Source organism: Lepidothrix coronata, unplaced genomic scaffold, assembly GCF_001604755.1.
Source record: "Lepidothrix coronata isolate B3197 unplaced genomic scaffold, Lepidothrix_coronata-1.0 Scaffold343, whole genome shotgun sequence".
Lineage (NCBI taxonomy): Eukaryota > Metazoa > Chordata > Aves > Passeriformes > Pipridae > Lepidothrix > Lepidothrix coronata.
Window position 1 is genome coordinate 332,081 of NW_016690523.1, and position 14,040 is coordinate 346,120.

Consider the following 14,040-nt stretch of genomic DNA (forward strand, 5'->3'; position numbering starts at 1 on the left):
CCCCTGTCCCTGTCCCCCTGTCCCTGTCCCCCCATCCCTGTGCACCCACAGCCCCTTTCCCAGCGATGCTCCCGTGATCCAGCCCCTTTCCCAACCACCCCAGGGCAGAGCAGGGGGGTGTTTCTGGTGGAGGGAATGCAGGATCAGCCCCCTCGGGATCATCCATGAGAAGCCCAACTCTCCAGCCCCACAGGAGCCTGGCTCCAGAGGAATGGGAAAAGCTCCTGGGGAGCATCCCTCTCACTGCCCTCCCCCAGCTGGAAACCCCTGGCAGAGGACACAGGCCCAGCAAACCCCCTTTTCCCACCACAGGGAAGCCCAGCCAGGGATTCTCCAGAGGGACACAGGCCCAACAGCTCGGCCACGGCTGGCTTTGGCTGACAAACACAAGCCCGAAGGCAAGATGTGACAGTTCACACAGCCCTGATCTTACTCCACAGGGAATTTTACCCCTGGATGCACGTGCAGACCCCGCCTGTCCCGGGCAGAGCTGGGATGTGCTTTTTGGATGGCACTGGAACTGGCAAACTGGCGCAGGAGGCTCCTGCCAGGCTGCCAGCAGAGCCAGCCAGCCTTTTCCACGAGCCTTTCCCTGTCTCAGCCAACAGCCCCAGTTCATCCAGTTCATTTGCAGGACTCTGAAGCCTCCTGCCCGCCCTGGCAGGGCTGGAGTGACCCATTCCATGCCCAGGGCTCTGCTCAGCTCCTGCAATTAGTGAAGGGACTGTCAATAACCCAGAGCAGCTGCAGGGGTTCCAGCTGGAACGCTCCAAGAAACACAAATGTTTGGAGCTTGGAAAATGGGAGACTCCCTTTGTAGGCAGAACAAAGGCAGAGAGGAATTAAGATCTTATCTGGAGTGTGTTTAGGATCCCTCCTCCCCCAGGCTCTGGGTGATCCAGCCGGGCAGTTTCCACCTGGTTCAGCTTTGCCACCGACCTGCCTCCTGCATCCCCCCTTTCCTGCATCCCTCCCCTCCTACATCCCTCCCCAGTCCTTCTGCAGGGGCTCTGCCAACACCCAAAGCTCCAGCACCCCCCTCCACTCGTGGAAATCCCACTTTGCAGCTCACCCTGGGGTGAATCCAGCTCTGAGGAGGTGGGTGCTGGTGCCTGGCAGACCCTGCCTGCACCTCAGCCCCTCTCCTGACGTGCAGCCAAGGCTGCAGAGGGCTCTTACAGCCCTGTGCTATCCCAGCTCCATCCCCCAAAGCCCAGGAGACCCCCGGGGGCCGGGCATGGCTGCTCCTGTCCCGGGGACGGGGGTGCCGTGGGGGTTTGGGCTGTGCTGACCAACTGGAGGTGCGGAGTGGAAAAAAGACCCCCCCTCCCCCTGCCAGGCTGGTCCCAGCCACCCCCCGAGGAGCTGCAAGTCCCACCCAGGCTCAGGAGAGCCCGGGCACAGCACAGTCCCTCCCCTGGGTGCCCTTTAACAACCAACAGCTAAGGAAGAGCCCGGAGCCCCCGGCGCTGGAGCCTCCTCGGCGCAGCAGCATCTCGCTGGTTACCATGGAAATTGTGTCCCCTTGTCCCTGTCACCGCTCCACGGACACAAATCCAGCCCCAGGCTGGGCTCCAGCTCTCAGCCTGAGCCAGGCTGCACTCAGGGAAGGCAGGGAGAGCTGTTGGGCAACTCCCTGAGAGGAAGAGCCCTTACAGAAGCCGAGGTTTCACAACCCCAGGGGCACCACCAGCCCTGGCTGCTGCGGGTGAGGTCTGAGCTCCCCCCTCCTCCTCCTGGATGCATTCCCAGGGAATCTGCTTCTCAGCTCCTGACACTCTCAGGCCGATGGGAAGAGAACAAGGAAGGTCATGGCATCCTTCAGTGTGCTGATCCCAAAAAAATGACCGTTCACCCCAAAACCACCACGGAAAACACCGGGCTGTGCTCCCTCCACCCAGGACAGCACTGAGCCACCAGGCCTTGCTGACAGCACCCCAGGCTGCCTTAGTGCCCCTTTTCAAAGGGAAAAAAAGGAGTTAAAGAGACTCCCAGAGCAGTTGCCACATCCTGTGTTCTCCTGAGTCGCTGACTCAAGCCCAAATTGCCTCTGGATGCGTTTTCTCCAGGCACAGCTTCCCCAGGAACACAGGGCTGCACCTCTGTCACAGCCCAGCTCGTGACAAGGGCTCAGGGCATCACTTCAGATGCTCCAACACGGCCCCTCAACAGAGCAGAGTCCCACCAGAGAATCCTGGGATCACTAAGGTGGGAAAATCCCTCCGAGATCAAGTCCAACCATTAACCCAGCGCTGCTGTGTCACCACTGAGCCCTGTCCCAAAGTGCCACAGCCACAGGCTTTTTTGGACACCTGCAGGGATGGTGATTCCATCCTGGGCAGCCTCTTCCAGTGCTTGACCATTCCTTCAGTGAAGGAATTTCCCCAATATCCAACCTGACCCTCCCCTGACACAGCCTGAGGCCGTTCCCTCTCCTCCTGTCCCTTGTTCCCTGGGAGCAGAGCCCGACCCCCCCTGGCTCCCCCCTCCTGTCAGGGGGTTGCAGAGCCAGAAGGTCCCCCCTGAGCCTCCTTTTCTCCAGGCTGAGCCCCCCCAGCTCCCTCAGCTGCTCCTGCTGCTCCAGCCCCTTCCCCAGCTCTGCTGCCCTGACCCCCAGGCAGGGTCACCCACCCAGAGGCCCATTCCAGCCCTAACCCTGCCCTTCCAGCAGCTTTCCCACAAAACTGATGCCCACATTCCCGCTCTCAGTGTTCTGGAGCAAAAGGAAAGCCGGGATCACTCCGTGGCCCACCCGAGGACAGTCCCCAGCACGTCACTGGGAGCTCCCAGCCCACACCCTGCTCAGGGCTGGGGACTCTGCTGATCCAGGGACACCTCCAGGGGATAAAACGGGACACGTCTGGACAACACCCTCTCCAGCAGGCTCTGCTCTTCCCACTGGAGAGAGAAATCCTTATCTGTGCCAGTCCTTATCCCTCCATCTGTTTATTCCTGCCTGCCAGAGCTTTCAAGCCCTACGAGATTTTGGGTTTACCTGAAATACCCCCCCGGGAGAGTCAACGCCTGGCCAGGTGGAGGATCTGCCACCTCACCTGGATGGCACCTGGGGAAAGGCAAGGGCTGGGAGAGGGGTATTCCCACCTCTGGGAGGTCCCAGCAGCCGGGAATGAAGGGAGCAGCAAACACGGGTGGGGTGGGTGAGACCTGAGAGGAGGGACCTGCACCCCAAAATCAGAGTATCCCAAGGTTGTCAGGGTTGGAAGGGACCTCTGGAGACCACCCAGTCCAACCCCCCTGCCCAGGCAGGGCAGGTGACACAGGAGTGTGTCCAGGTGGGTTTGGAATGTCTCCAGAGAGGGACATCCATGACATTCCTCTGCCACCTCCGTGGGAAGAAGTTCTTCCCCAGGTTGAGGTGAACAGTTCCGCACGTTAAATATTCAATATTCAATATTTTTCATGTTAAATATTCAATCTCTCTCTCAAGCTCAGGTCAAAATCCCAAGGTCTGGCTTAAGGCCCCTGGAGAAGAGTCAACCTCGTTGTCCTCCTGTGCTGGTGAATTATCCTGGAAGGGAAAAGCATGCAGCTCCAGCAGGAGGGAGCAGGAGACCAGCACTCCAAAGGTACAAAGAGAAGTGACAAACACAGTGTTGCCACTGGGTGAGTGACTGGGGACATGAATTCAGGAGCCTCCCAAAGCCAGACACAGACAGAACTTCCAAAACATGGAACTACCAGACAAAAACATAATGGAAAAAGACTTGGGGGTTTTTTTTCCATACAGTGTGAAAGTCTGGAGCTCTGAAGGGCCCACCTGGCTGTGAAATGCTCACCTGGCTCTGGAGCTCACTCTGCTGCTTTAGGCGCAGGTTCTCGGGGGTGTCTGCCACCATGGTGAAGGATTGCTTCGGGTAGTGTCTGGGGAGGGAAGGAGATCATTAATCCCACTGATCCCCTGCTCCCTGCCCTCTCCCTCCCACCCCAGGACCACCAGCTCCATCACCTCAGGTGCTCCGACACGGCCCAAGGTCCCACAGCATGGAATTATGGAATCACTAAGGTTGGAAAAGCCCTCCAAGGCCATCGGGTCCAACCATTCCCCAGCACGGCCGTGTCACCACTAAAACGTGTCCCCAGGTGCCACATCCACAACACTTCCAGTGCTTTGGTCCCACTGTGGAGGAGCCAGAGCTGGGGACACATCCCCTCGTGGCTGTGGCAGCTGCCATTCGGGATGGTGGGGAATTCTCAGCTGGGATTTCAGACAGTGGGATCTCTCCCTGTGCCCGACACCTCCCCAGCCTTCCCACTCGGTTCTCTCCCTGTCTTGACACATTATCTTCAGGTTTATCAAAGAAAAAAAGGGCAAGAGGAGCCCTTTTTTCCCCCCAGGGACAAATCCATTCCATGCCTGTTCCTGCCTGGTTTCTGGAGAGGCCTTAACACACCATCAGCATCCCTCAACCAGCCCTCAGGGTGCCACCAGCCCTGGAAAGCTGCTGACTCTGGTCCACAGCGACTTGGCCCATCACAGTTTCAGCTGGGAAGGGTCACAGGGGGAGGTGGGAGGGTTTAGTTGCTGCCCTGACTGAAGTTTCAGCCACACCACCCTCACGCTGTGGTTTCCTGGTGCTGCAGAGTGTCCTGATCCCGAACCACGTCAGCAAAACCTGCCTGGGAAAACAGGCAGGAACAGGGAGAGGAGCCCAGGGAGAAACCCAGGGAGAGCCCTGGGAGAGAGCAAATATCCAGTGCTCGAGCTGGAGGCTGCTCCCAGCCCTGTCCAAGCAGATGAATGAACCTCTCGTGGCCATTCCCACCCCCAGGAGACGTGGAAAAGAGCACGAGGCAAATCCCTGGAAAACAGCAGGACAACACTCAGCTGGGCCCAACCAGACCCCCCAGGGGCTGTTATTTTTGGGGCCTCTCAGCTGCTAAGAAGGTGGTTGAGTCAGTCCCAACACTGTGGAGCTTCACCACCCGGGCCCTGGTCCTTCCCTGGGATCAGCCCTGTCCTGCATCCCGGGGGATGCTCCTGCCCACGGCCGGATCCGCTCCCACAGCCCTGTCCGGAGCAGCTCTGCCCGTGGGACAGAGGGGACAGCCTGCAAGAGCAACACTCCCAGCCTGGCTGTGGAGGCAGAACCCTCCCTCTGAGCACAGCACTTCCCAGGAAAAGCCCAGGGAGGGAACCTGACCCGGAGCAGACGGTCGCTGTGCCCCTGGGCTGGCAGAGAAACCCAACACACCCCACGGAGAGCACGGAGGGGGGAACTGCTTTGGGAAGGGGCAGAGATTTCTCTTCCACACGTGTTAAAGCAGGATTCACCAATGGGGCTCCCTCCAAACCCCTCCACAGAGACTTTCAGGAAGTTCCTGCTGAGAGCAGGAGGCTCAGGGACGGCACCAGCCCAGCCCCGGGTCACACTGAGCACACGTGGCATTGGGGCAGCACAGGGAGCTGTTTCACTTTCAAATCCATGCAGGGACTTGGATGAATTCCCTTGCCAAGCCAGGCCACCCCCTTGTCCCCTCCCTGCAGCAGCTCTCAGAGGTGACCAGGGCAGAACTGCAGCTCCTTCAGAGGACAGTGAATCCTCACTTGCTTTTGGGGATCTGAAGGCCCTGACACAACCCTGATCCCTGTCCCAGGGCTGTAACTCCAACTGTGCAGCTCCCACATCTCCATCAGGGAATCCCAGAATGGTTTGGGCTGGAAGGGACCTTAAAGATCAGGAAGGTTCCACCCCCTGCCATGGGGACACCTTCCACCAGCCCAGGTTGCTCCAAGCCCCATCCAACCTGGCCTTGGACACTTCCAGGGATGGGGCAGCCACAGCTTCTCTGGGAATTGCATTCCAGTCCCTCCCCACCCTCACAGGGAAGAATTCCTTCCCAACCTCCCAATCTAACCCTGCCCTCTGTCCCTTTACATCCATCCCCCCTCGTTCCTGCCCCCGCAGCCCAAACCACGTTGTGCCCTGAGGGCTGTGCAGCAAAGCCCGGGACACCTGCAGCTCCCAGCCCTCCCCAGCCCACATGAAATGGGGCTCTGTGGCTCTTGGAAGCCCTGGGGCTCTGCTCTGGGAGCTGTGTGCTCCGGCAGGAGGAGGGAGCTGGGGGATGAGGGAGCTGAGGCAGCGCTGGCAGGGCAGGACAGCGGCAGATCCCCGACCACAGCCCTGCCAGAGCAGCACATACCTCGGCCAGGCAGCAGTGCAGGAAACTCGAGATTAAAAATAGCTGCCTCAGCCTCGCTGGAGACAGAAGGAGAACCCACCTCACACACAGAAACCACCCAGTGCAGCTGTGGTTTGCACAAAGGGGAAAAGACAGCTCAGCTCCTCACTGCAGGTCCCTCCCGCTCCCAGCCTTGCAGGGGAGCCCAAAAATACACCCCCACCTCCTCATCCCACACCTTGTCCTGCTGGGCACTCCCAGTGTCCCACTGTCACCATCCCAGGGTGCCAAAGGGATGGGGAGTGTTCTGCCCACCTGGGGACAGCCCACGAGCAGCTGACGGGGCTGGGCTGTGAGACCCCAGCCAGCTCCCCAAAAACACACCTCCCTGCTCCACAGCTTGTCCTGCTGGACTCTCCCACTGCTTTGGGGACCTGGGAGTCAATACCAGGGTGCCAGAAGGGTGGGAAACGTTCTGCTGACGGATCTTGACCCCCCAGCCCTCCTCTGTCCCCAGCACGTGGGGACACGCAGGACGCAGCCACAACCACAGCAAAGAAGCCCAAATGAACCCTCCCCACCCCTCACACGCCCAGCAGCAAGGCTGAGGAGGACAAGAATCAGTTTTACCCAAACAACAGATCACCAACTGCTTGAAGGGTTCAGCCTAATCTCTGTTTAATCTGATTAGAGGGGGTATAATACTGTGTGCTCGGGCTCCTTCGCAGTGCCTCCAGCGCTGGCGTGTCAAGGATTCCCACTGGGATCCAGTGTCAAGGCAGGTACTTCCCTGAGCCACTGCCTGTGGCTGCTGCAGAGAAATTCCTGCATTAAAACTCCAACAGTGTGATTTTCTGGGAGGGTCCTGAGCTCACCAGGAGCCACAGGACACCAGGAGGACACCACAGTGCAGGGGATGAGGGGAAACCATCTGACACTGCACCACGGGAGGTTTAGGTTGGATATCAGGGAAAAGTTCCTCTTGGAAGGGGTGGTCAGGCACTGGAACAGGGAAGTGGTGGAGTCACCACCCCTGGAGGTGTTCGAAAACCTGTGGATGTGGCACCTGGGGACAGGGTTTAGTGGTGACAGGGCAGTGCTGGTTAATGGTTGGACTGGGTGAGCTCGGAGGGCTTTTCCAGCCTTAACGATTCCGTAGGATCAGGCTATGGGATGGTGGTACCTGCTGGGCAGAGCCAGGAGCAAACCCCACCAAGATTCCGTGTCCAGGTGCCCTGAGGGAGCTGCTGGCAGAGCCAGGGCTTAATTAACAGCAGCACTAATCCACTGAGAGCAGCACCTCGGCTGGGGGGGCACGAGGGGACAGACTGAGGGGACAGACAGGGCTCCCCTCCTGCCCCCGGCACTGCTCCCAGCCTGGAGCCCTTCCCTGAGCGGCTGGGAAGTCCCAGCCTGACTCAGACCAAGGTCAGAGCAAACAAAGCCACGTTCTGAGCACCAGCAACTCAATCCCTGAGTGTTCCAGGACATGGAAGGTGTCCCTGGACCGTGGCAGGGGGTGGAACTGGGTCCCTTTGAGGTCCCTTCCAACCCCAACCATTCTGGGCCTCTGTGAGACACCAAACACCCTCCCAGATCACTAATTAATTCTCCAAACACCCTCCCAGATCCCTAATTCTTCAAGTACCCTCCCAGATCCCTAATTCTCCGTGTGCAGAGCAGGTTGGGAAGGCACGGGATAACGGACCATTCCCAGCCCAGCCATGGGAAGCGGGACAGAGCTCTGCCCCAGCACTGTGAGGACACCCCATCACCTCATCACAAAAGAAACCCAGAGGATTCTTTTCCTGCTGCTCGGCAGCAGCCTTTCCAGACATTCCCCATTTTAACAGCTCCCGGGAAATCCAGGGAGCGAGACACGGCCCCCAGTCCCGGCCCGGAGCTCCCGTCGGATCAGGATCACCGCTGCTGCCAGCAGAAATCATCCCATTGCCATGGCAACCGCATCCCATGCCCCGGGCATGCTAATAACGCTTGGGAGGAGGCGATCTCCCCTCCGGCTGCGGGGAGGAGGGAAACCCCAGTCCCTGCGAGGGCTGGGGAACGCAGGAATCCAGCCCCGTGGAGCTCAGGGAAACCGGGAAGCCACGGGAGGAGGGGGAAAAATAAAAATAACCCGGCAAACAAGAGCCTGATTCGGGCTGACAGCAAGGCTGTGCCGCGTCCTGCTCCGGCCCAGCCCGGAGAGGGAGGGCAGACGGGCACCGCGGATGAAGCTGGAATTAGGCTCCCGTTGGATTCTGAGGAAATCTCCCAAGGATTGGAGGCAGCTTTGACTCCAGTCCTTGAGCCCCCCGTGGGGAAGAGGCAGGAGGAATCTGTCTGTCTGCGCCAGGCGGGGGAGGAACCGCACAAATTCGGCATCTTCCCCCAGGATCGGGCACCGCTTCTCCCCGCGGCTTTTCTCCCCGGCTCCCGGGAGGAGAAGGCATTTGAGTCCTCAGGGAATTTAAGGCCAAGGGAGGATGGGGGGGTTTCCCTGCCCAGCCAGTCCAAACAGACACCCCCGATCCCTGCCACGCACCAGGGAGGGGCAAACCAGCTCCTCTGCATGAGAACCAGCCACAGGAGAGTCAGCAATAAATTAAACCCTAATGAGGAGGCAGGGAGGGAACTGCCTGGGGAGGGGAGGGGGAGGCTGCGTGGGAACGGGGGCTGTGCTTTGCGGGGAGCACGACCCGGTTCCCCCCCCTTCTCCCAACCCAAACCCAGGCAGGGGCAGAGCCGGGGGGGTCCTCAGAGCCCTCCCAGCATCACCAGAAATAGGTCCTGGCAGCGGAAGCAGGAGGGGGAGGGCGGTTTGTTGCTCAATCACCTCGAAGCAGCACAAGCAGCACACACCAAAGCCACCCTAAAACCACCACAAACAGCATCCCCACCAGCCAGAGGCTTCCCAAAGCGGGACCAGCGGGAATTTGGGTGTCTGTCCCAGCGCTGAGCCCAAAGTCCACGGAGGAAGGGGGTTAGGGTTGGTGTGCTCCCCTATAACACCCCTGCCCTGACGTCCTTCACCCCCTTTCCTGCAGAAACACTCACTTATTCCCAATTTACTGCAACAGGTCGGGAAGCTGCAGGGAACAAAAGGCACCTTAAGGGAAGATGGAGCCCCGAAGAGCCTTAGGAAAACTCCACAGGCTCCAGGCAGGAGCAGCCCAGGAAGATGGGGGGGAAGCTGCTTCAACCCACCCCCCTCCTGACAAACTGCAAGGAAATAATTAGTCCCACGCACCCCGGGCTGTGACATTTGTGTAAAGTCTGCTGCTGGGGAAGAGCTCTCCAGGCAAAACCAGGAGACTTCCAAAAATAAATGGGATTCAGGGGGGAAAAAAAAGCCACCCGTGGGTGCTGCCTGAGGGAGGGGCCCCCCCGTTCCTGCTTGGGGGGTGATGCTCCAGCAGGACCCGAGCTGGCAGGAGCACCGGGGTGTTTTCCCTGCCCGAGGGGACGGGGATGCAGGAGGGGGAAGCGGGATGGGATCCAGGTTTCGGTGGGTTTTGGGGAACGCCGGGTTTGGTGACGCTGTGGCAGCCGAGCTGTGGGTGTGAAGGGATGGAGCTGAGGGGCTGCAGAGCCCCAGGGTGGGTGTCATGGAGCCTCAGCATCCCACAGCTGCTCCAGACAGGGATTATTTTAAGGAGAGACGGAGAATAGTTCGGTGTCTTGGGAGGCAGAGCCGCCAGACAGCCGGGGGGGATTGGCCCGGGCACCTCGGGGTGTCTGCTCACAGACACCACATCCAGCCATCCCTGATTAGAGCCAGAGAACACATGGAGCCCTCCCCCCACTGTCACATTAATCCCAGTGACCCCGGGGGATGTGGGGCAGTGGGACATGTGATGGAGGGAGGGCTCCGTGTGCCCCCAGTATGTCCCTGCTCGGGGAGGGGGGGCAGGAAAACACCCCCTGAATCTGCAGCTCTGCAGGACCTCGGGTGGCTGCACCCACCGGGAGAGACAGCCTGGGAATAGCACCTCCAGATCCAGCCTGGAGAGGGGGAGAGTGAGAGGAGACCTCACGGGTCTGGAGCTTCCTCCCGGGGGGATGTGGAAGGGCAGGCATTGATCACCTCTGTGAGCAGGGACAGGAGCCAGGGAAGGGCTGGAGCTGTGTCAGGGAGGGTTAGGGCGGATTTCAGGGAAAGGTTCTTCCCCCAGAGGGTGGTTGGCACTGAACAGGCTCCCCAGGGCAGTGGGCACGGCCCCAAGGCTGCCAGAGCTCCAGGAGGGTTTGGACAACACTCTCAGGGACAGGGTGGGATAGTTGGGGTGTCTGTGCAGGGCCAGGAGTTGGGCTGGATGGTCCTCGGGGGTCCCTCCCAGCTCAGGCTATCCCATGATTCTACGATTTCCCCCAGAACAGCCACTGAAGGAGCACAGTGACAGCAGGGACCCCCCGCTCTCCTGAGCTTCCCCCTCCCCAGCTCAGCACAGACCACCAGCCCCCCGAACACCCCCGGCCCAGATCCCTCCAGTCTGCAACCCCCTCCCAGCAAACAGCCCCTCTCCACCCTCAAACCCCCAGAAACCCCCAGATCCTGCCCCAAAAAGAGGAGCTGTGTGGCCCTGAGGCCCCAGGAGGCCGCGCCGGAGGCGCCGCAGCCGCCGAGGCGGTTTTTTTGTGGCGCTGCTAAATCAGGTCAGCGGAGTCTCCTCCGGCCAGAGATCCCGTCTGGCTCCCGCATTAGGGGCCGTGTGAGCTCGGCAATTCCGAGGCAGATGAAAGTTTATCCGGCTGTGAACGGCTCGGGCCTCCCGGGGGAAGAAGAAGGGCCCCGTCTGCTCCGCGGATCCTGCAGCCACGGAGCAGAGAGATCCAGCTGGGGAGCCACGAGCGATTCCTGCTCCTCTCCCAAACACAGCCCCTCCTCCCCACACACCGACTGGGAACGGCCCATTTCCCTGTGATCCATAAGCCGCCACACCTGGGAAGCATTCCCATCATTCCCATCTCCCACCTTCCCAGCCCCACAGCAACAGTGGGAAGGGTTTGCCAGCGATCCCACTTCCAGATCACCGCGAACCTCCGAGCACTTGCACCCCATCACATCCCAGTCCTGCCCCAAAAGCAGCGTTTCCCCCTAAGAATTCCCATCTCAAGAAGCCAAGTGGCAGCACTTGAGCTTCTGCCTTTGGAGCTTCTCCCAAGCTGGAAAGGAGGTTAAATCCTCCTGGAACACCAGCAAAAACTCCTTTAGGTGCAGCGTGGCATCGTCCAGCTGCTCTACAGAGACAGCTAATGGGGTCTGGGAGCTACAGGACCAGACTCTGCTGCTTCAGCACAACTCAAAGCCCCTCTGATCCTCCAGCAAGGCCAGTTTACTCCATGGACCACGTGTGGGATGACTGAGTGTTTAGAAGGGCCTCTCGAGCTCCAAGTGTTGCTTATATCCAGCACAGGCTGCTCTAAACCAAGGGCTCTTGGCGGGTTTATCCCTCAGCCCTGGATGCAAACACTCCATCCCGAGGGGTGACAGTCACCCACCCCTGCAGCTGGGCCAGGGATTTGGGACAGGGGAGCTAAACAAAGGAAGCAATTGGCTGTGCTCTGCCAGGAGGCTCCAGAGTTCACATCCTGCCTTTCAAAGAGTCGCTGGTTCTCGGGGACTGAGCTGAAAAAATAAACTGTTCTTCTGTCAGCAAGGAAAGCAGCCCCACAGCAGGCCTGCAGACACCCCACCACGGGCTGCAGGGAAGGGCTCCAGTTCCTCCCAGTGTTTTCAGGGAAAAGACTCCGGTTCCTCCCAGCATTTTCAGGGGGAAAAGCTGCCAAAATGGCTGGTCCAGCCCTCCACGTGTGCAGCTGCTGCCTGCTCCCAGCATCTGCTCCCAGCCCGCCTCAAAACCTGACTCAGAGCACAGCACAACTTTGTGGGATGGAATTTCTCAAAGACCCCTCCTGCTGCCCACCCAGTGTCCTGGTGCCAGGGCTGGAGGAGGCAGGAGAAGCCAATCCCATCCCCACCGGCTCCCACGTGGCTGTTTTGGCACAGGACACGGTGGGAACAGGGTTTTGCTCTCCGTGGGTGCAGCAGGATCCATCCCATTCCATCCCCGTCTCCAAAGCCTCTTCCAGCAGCTGCCTGAGTAAAAAACCAGCCTATTTCCACAAACCTGCTTCAAGCCATAATGGAAATGTTTCAAGGGAATGCGGGAGGAAGGAATTGCCAGGGTGGGAATTCAGGACTCACATCTGCAGAGGGCTGCTCCCCCTCCCATCCCTGAGCCCCCAAAGCAGAGCAGTCCCTGTCCTGCCCTCCCAGCACTGGCAACAGAGCAGGCAGAGCTTGGGATTTTCCACAAGGTTTTTTTGGCTCCAGGCATGGATAAGCAAGTTTAGGAAAGTCAACATCCATCTGGAGCCGAGGTCAGAGCGGGCAGCTCCTGGCTCTGAGGGCACTGTGAGCTCTCAGGGCACGGGGAGAGGGAAACCCACCTCAGCTTTGCACATTTTCCCCTCTTCCTCACCCCAGGAGCAGCTGGAAAACTTCTTCCAGGTGCGTGGAAAACACCCAGGGCTGTTGGAAAGGAGCAACACAGCGCAGGGTGAGCCCGGGAGGGAGGGGAGGTCCCTGCACGAATCCCGGCTGGATTTCCCCCCCTCCCACCTCACCAGAGGCTTCATCCACAAAGGCTTTGGTTTGGGCTCACTGGGGCAATCCCTGGTTTCATCTCATCCCAGCACCTGGCAGGAGAAGCCAGCCAGGGAGAGGTGACAGCCAGGGATGGGGTGGAGAGCCCTGTGGAATGTTGGGATTTCCAGGGGGAACAGTGTCAGCTGGGAGAGGTCAGCAGCACTGCCAGCCCCAGGACTAAGCCCTTCCCAAGCCCTCCAGAAACAGATGCTCCACCCCAAAGAGGATTCACCAACATTCCCAGCCTTCCAGCCATCAAATCCCAGCATTACTCAGGCGCTTTCCCACACACCACATCCTCTCCTCCTCAGCGAGCCCTTCCCCAAACGCAGCAGGATCAGCCCACCACAACCCCATATCCCCAAAATCCAGGAATTCTGGGGTCCCAGCAACTTCCCTGCACCCCAAGTGCAGAAGCAGAGTCAGCACAGAGGCAGCTCCTCCCATCCAGGAACTGGGCACAAATAAAGCCTGGGATAAACACCTGGACTCCATCCCAGCAGCACAGTTGTTCCTCCTTCCCTTCCTGCCCCCCCTCCACTTTGGAGGATCACTTTATTAGCGAGGAAAGCTGCTCCCAGATGGAGCAGGGAACGATGCCAAGAGCCGATCACTTGGCTCCTTGTAGAGCTGCTCACTAACTTTTTCCAAGCCGGGAATTAGCCCGGAGGCATCGGATCCCTTGGAAAGGCGGGATTTTTAACGGCGAGGAACCCGCCAGGGAGGGGTTTCTGGGTCATGCCCGGGGATTTTCAAGGTTCCCCAGCTCCCGCCGTGCCCGGGGAACACCAGGTGAGCTGGGTGGGATCTGCTCTCCCTGACTCAGAGGGGAGGAATTCCAGCCCCGAATCCCGATCCCGCGTTCCCCACCCCCCCGGGACGTTTTGGGGCCATGCCGGGTGTGGTTTCTCCACCAGGAAAAAGCAGCTCCGGGAGGGAAAGCCGAAGTCACGGCAGATGGAGAGCGGGGACCTGCCGACACCCCCCCACCACCACCCCGGGGGATATTTCTGGCAGCCTCACACAACCTTTAGCCCCTTTTCGAGGAGGAAAAAGAAAAAATGCAGGTTTTAGTGAGGGGTTTTCAGGGGTGGAGCAGCACCGAGATGTCCTGGGGCTCTGGGTTGGTGGGATGGGACAGCCCGGGATGGTGGAGCCGAGCAGGGGGTCTGGGTGGGTAGCATCATACCACCACAGGAGGATGTGCCAGGCCAGGCTGGGTCTCCTCGGAATGCTGCAAGTCA

At 59.6% G+C, this 14,040-nt stretch overlaps 1 protein-coding gene across 1 annotated transcript in view; it reads right to left on the reverse strand.

The window, feature by feature from the left end:
• LASP1 (LIM and SH3 protein 1) overlaps nt 1–14,040 on the reverse strand; it is a 28,088-nt gene that overhangs the window by 10,012 nt on the left and 4,036 nt on the right. The window contains exon 2 of the mRNA XM_017838508.1: nt 3,798–3,882. Within this exon, the coding sequence (XP_017693997.1) occupies nt 3,798–3,882 (85 nt within the window). The remainder of the gene's footprint in view (nt 1–3,797; nt 3,883–14,040) is intronic.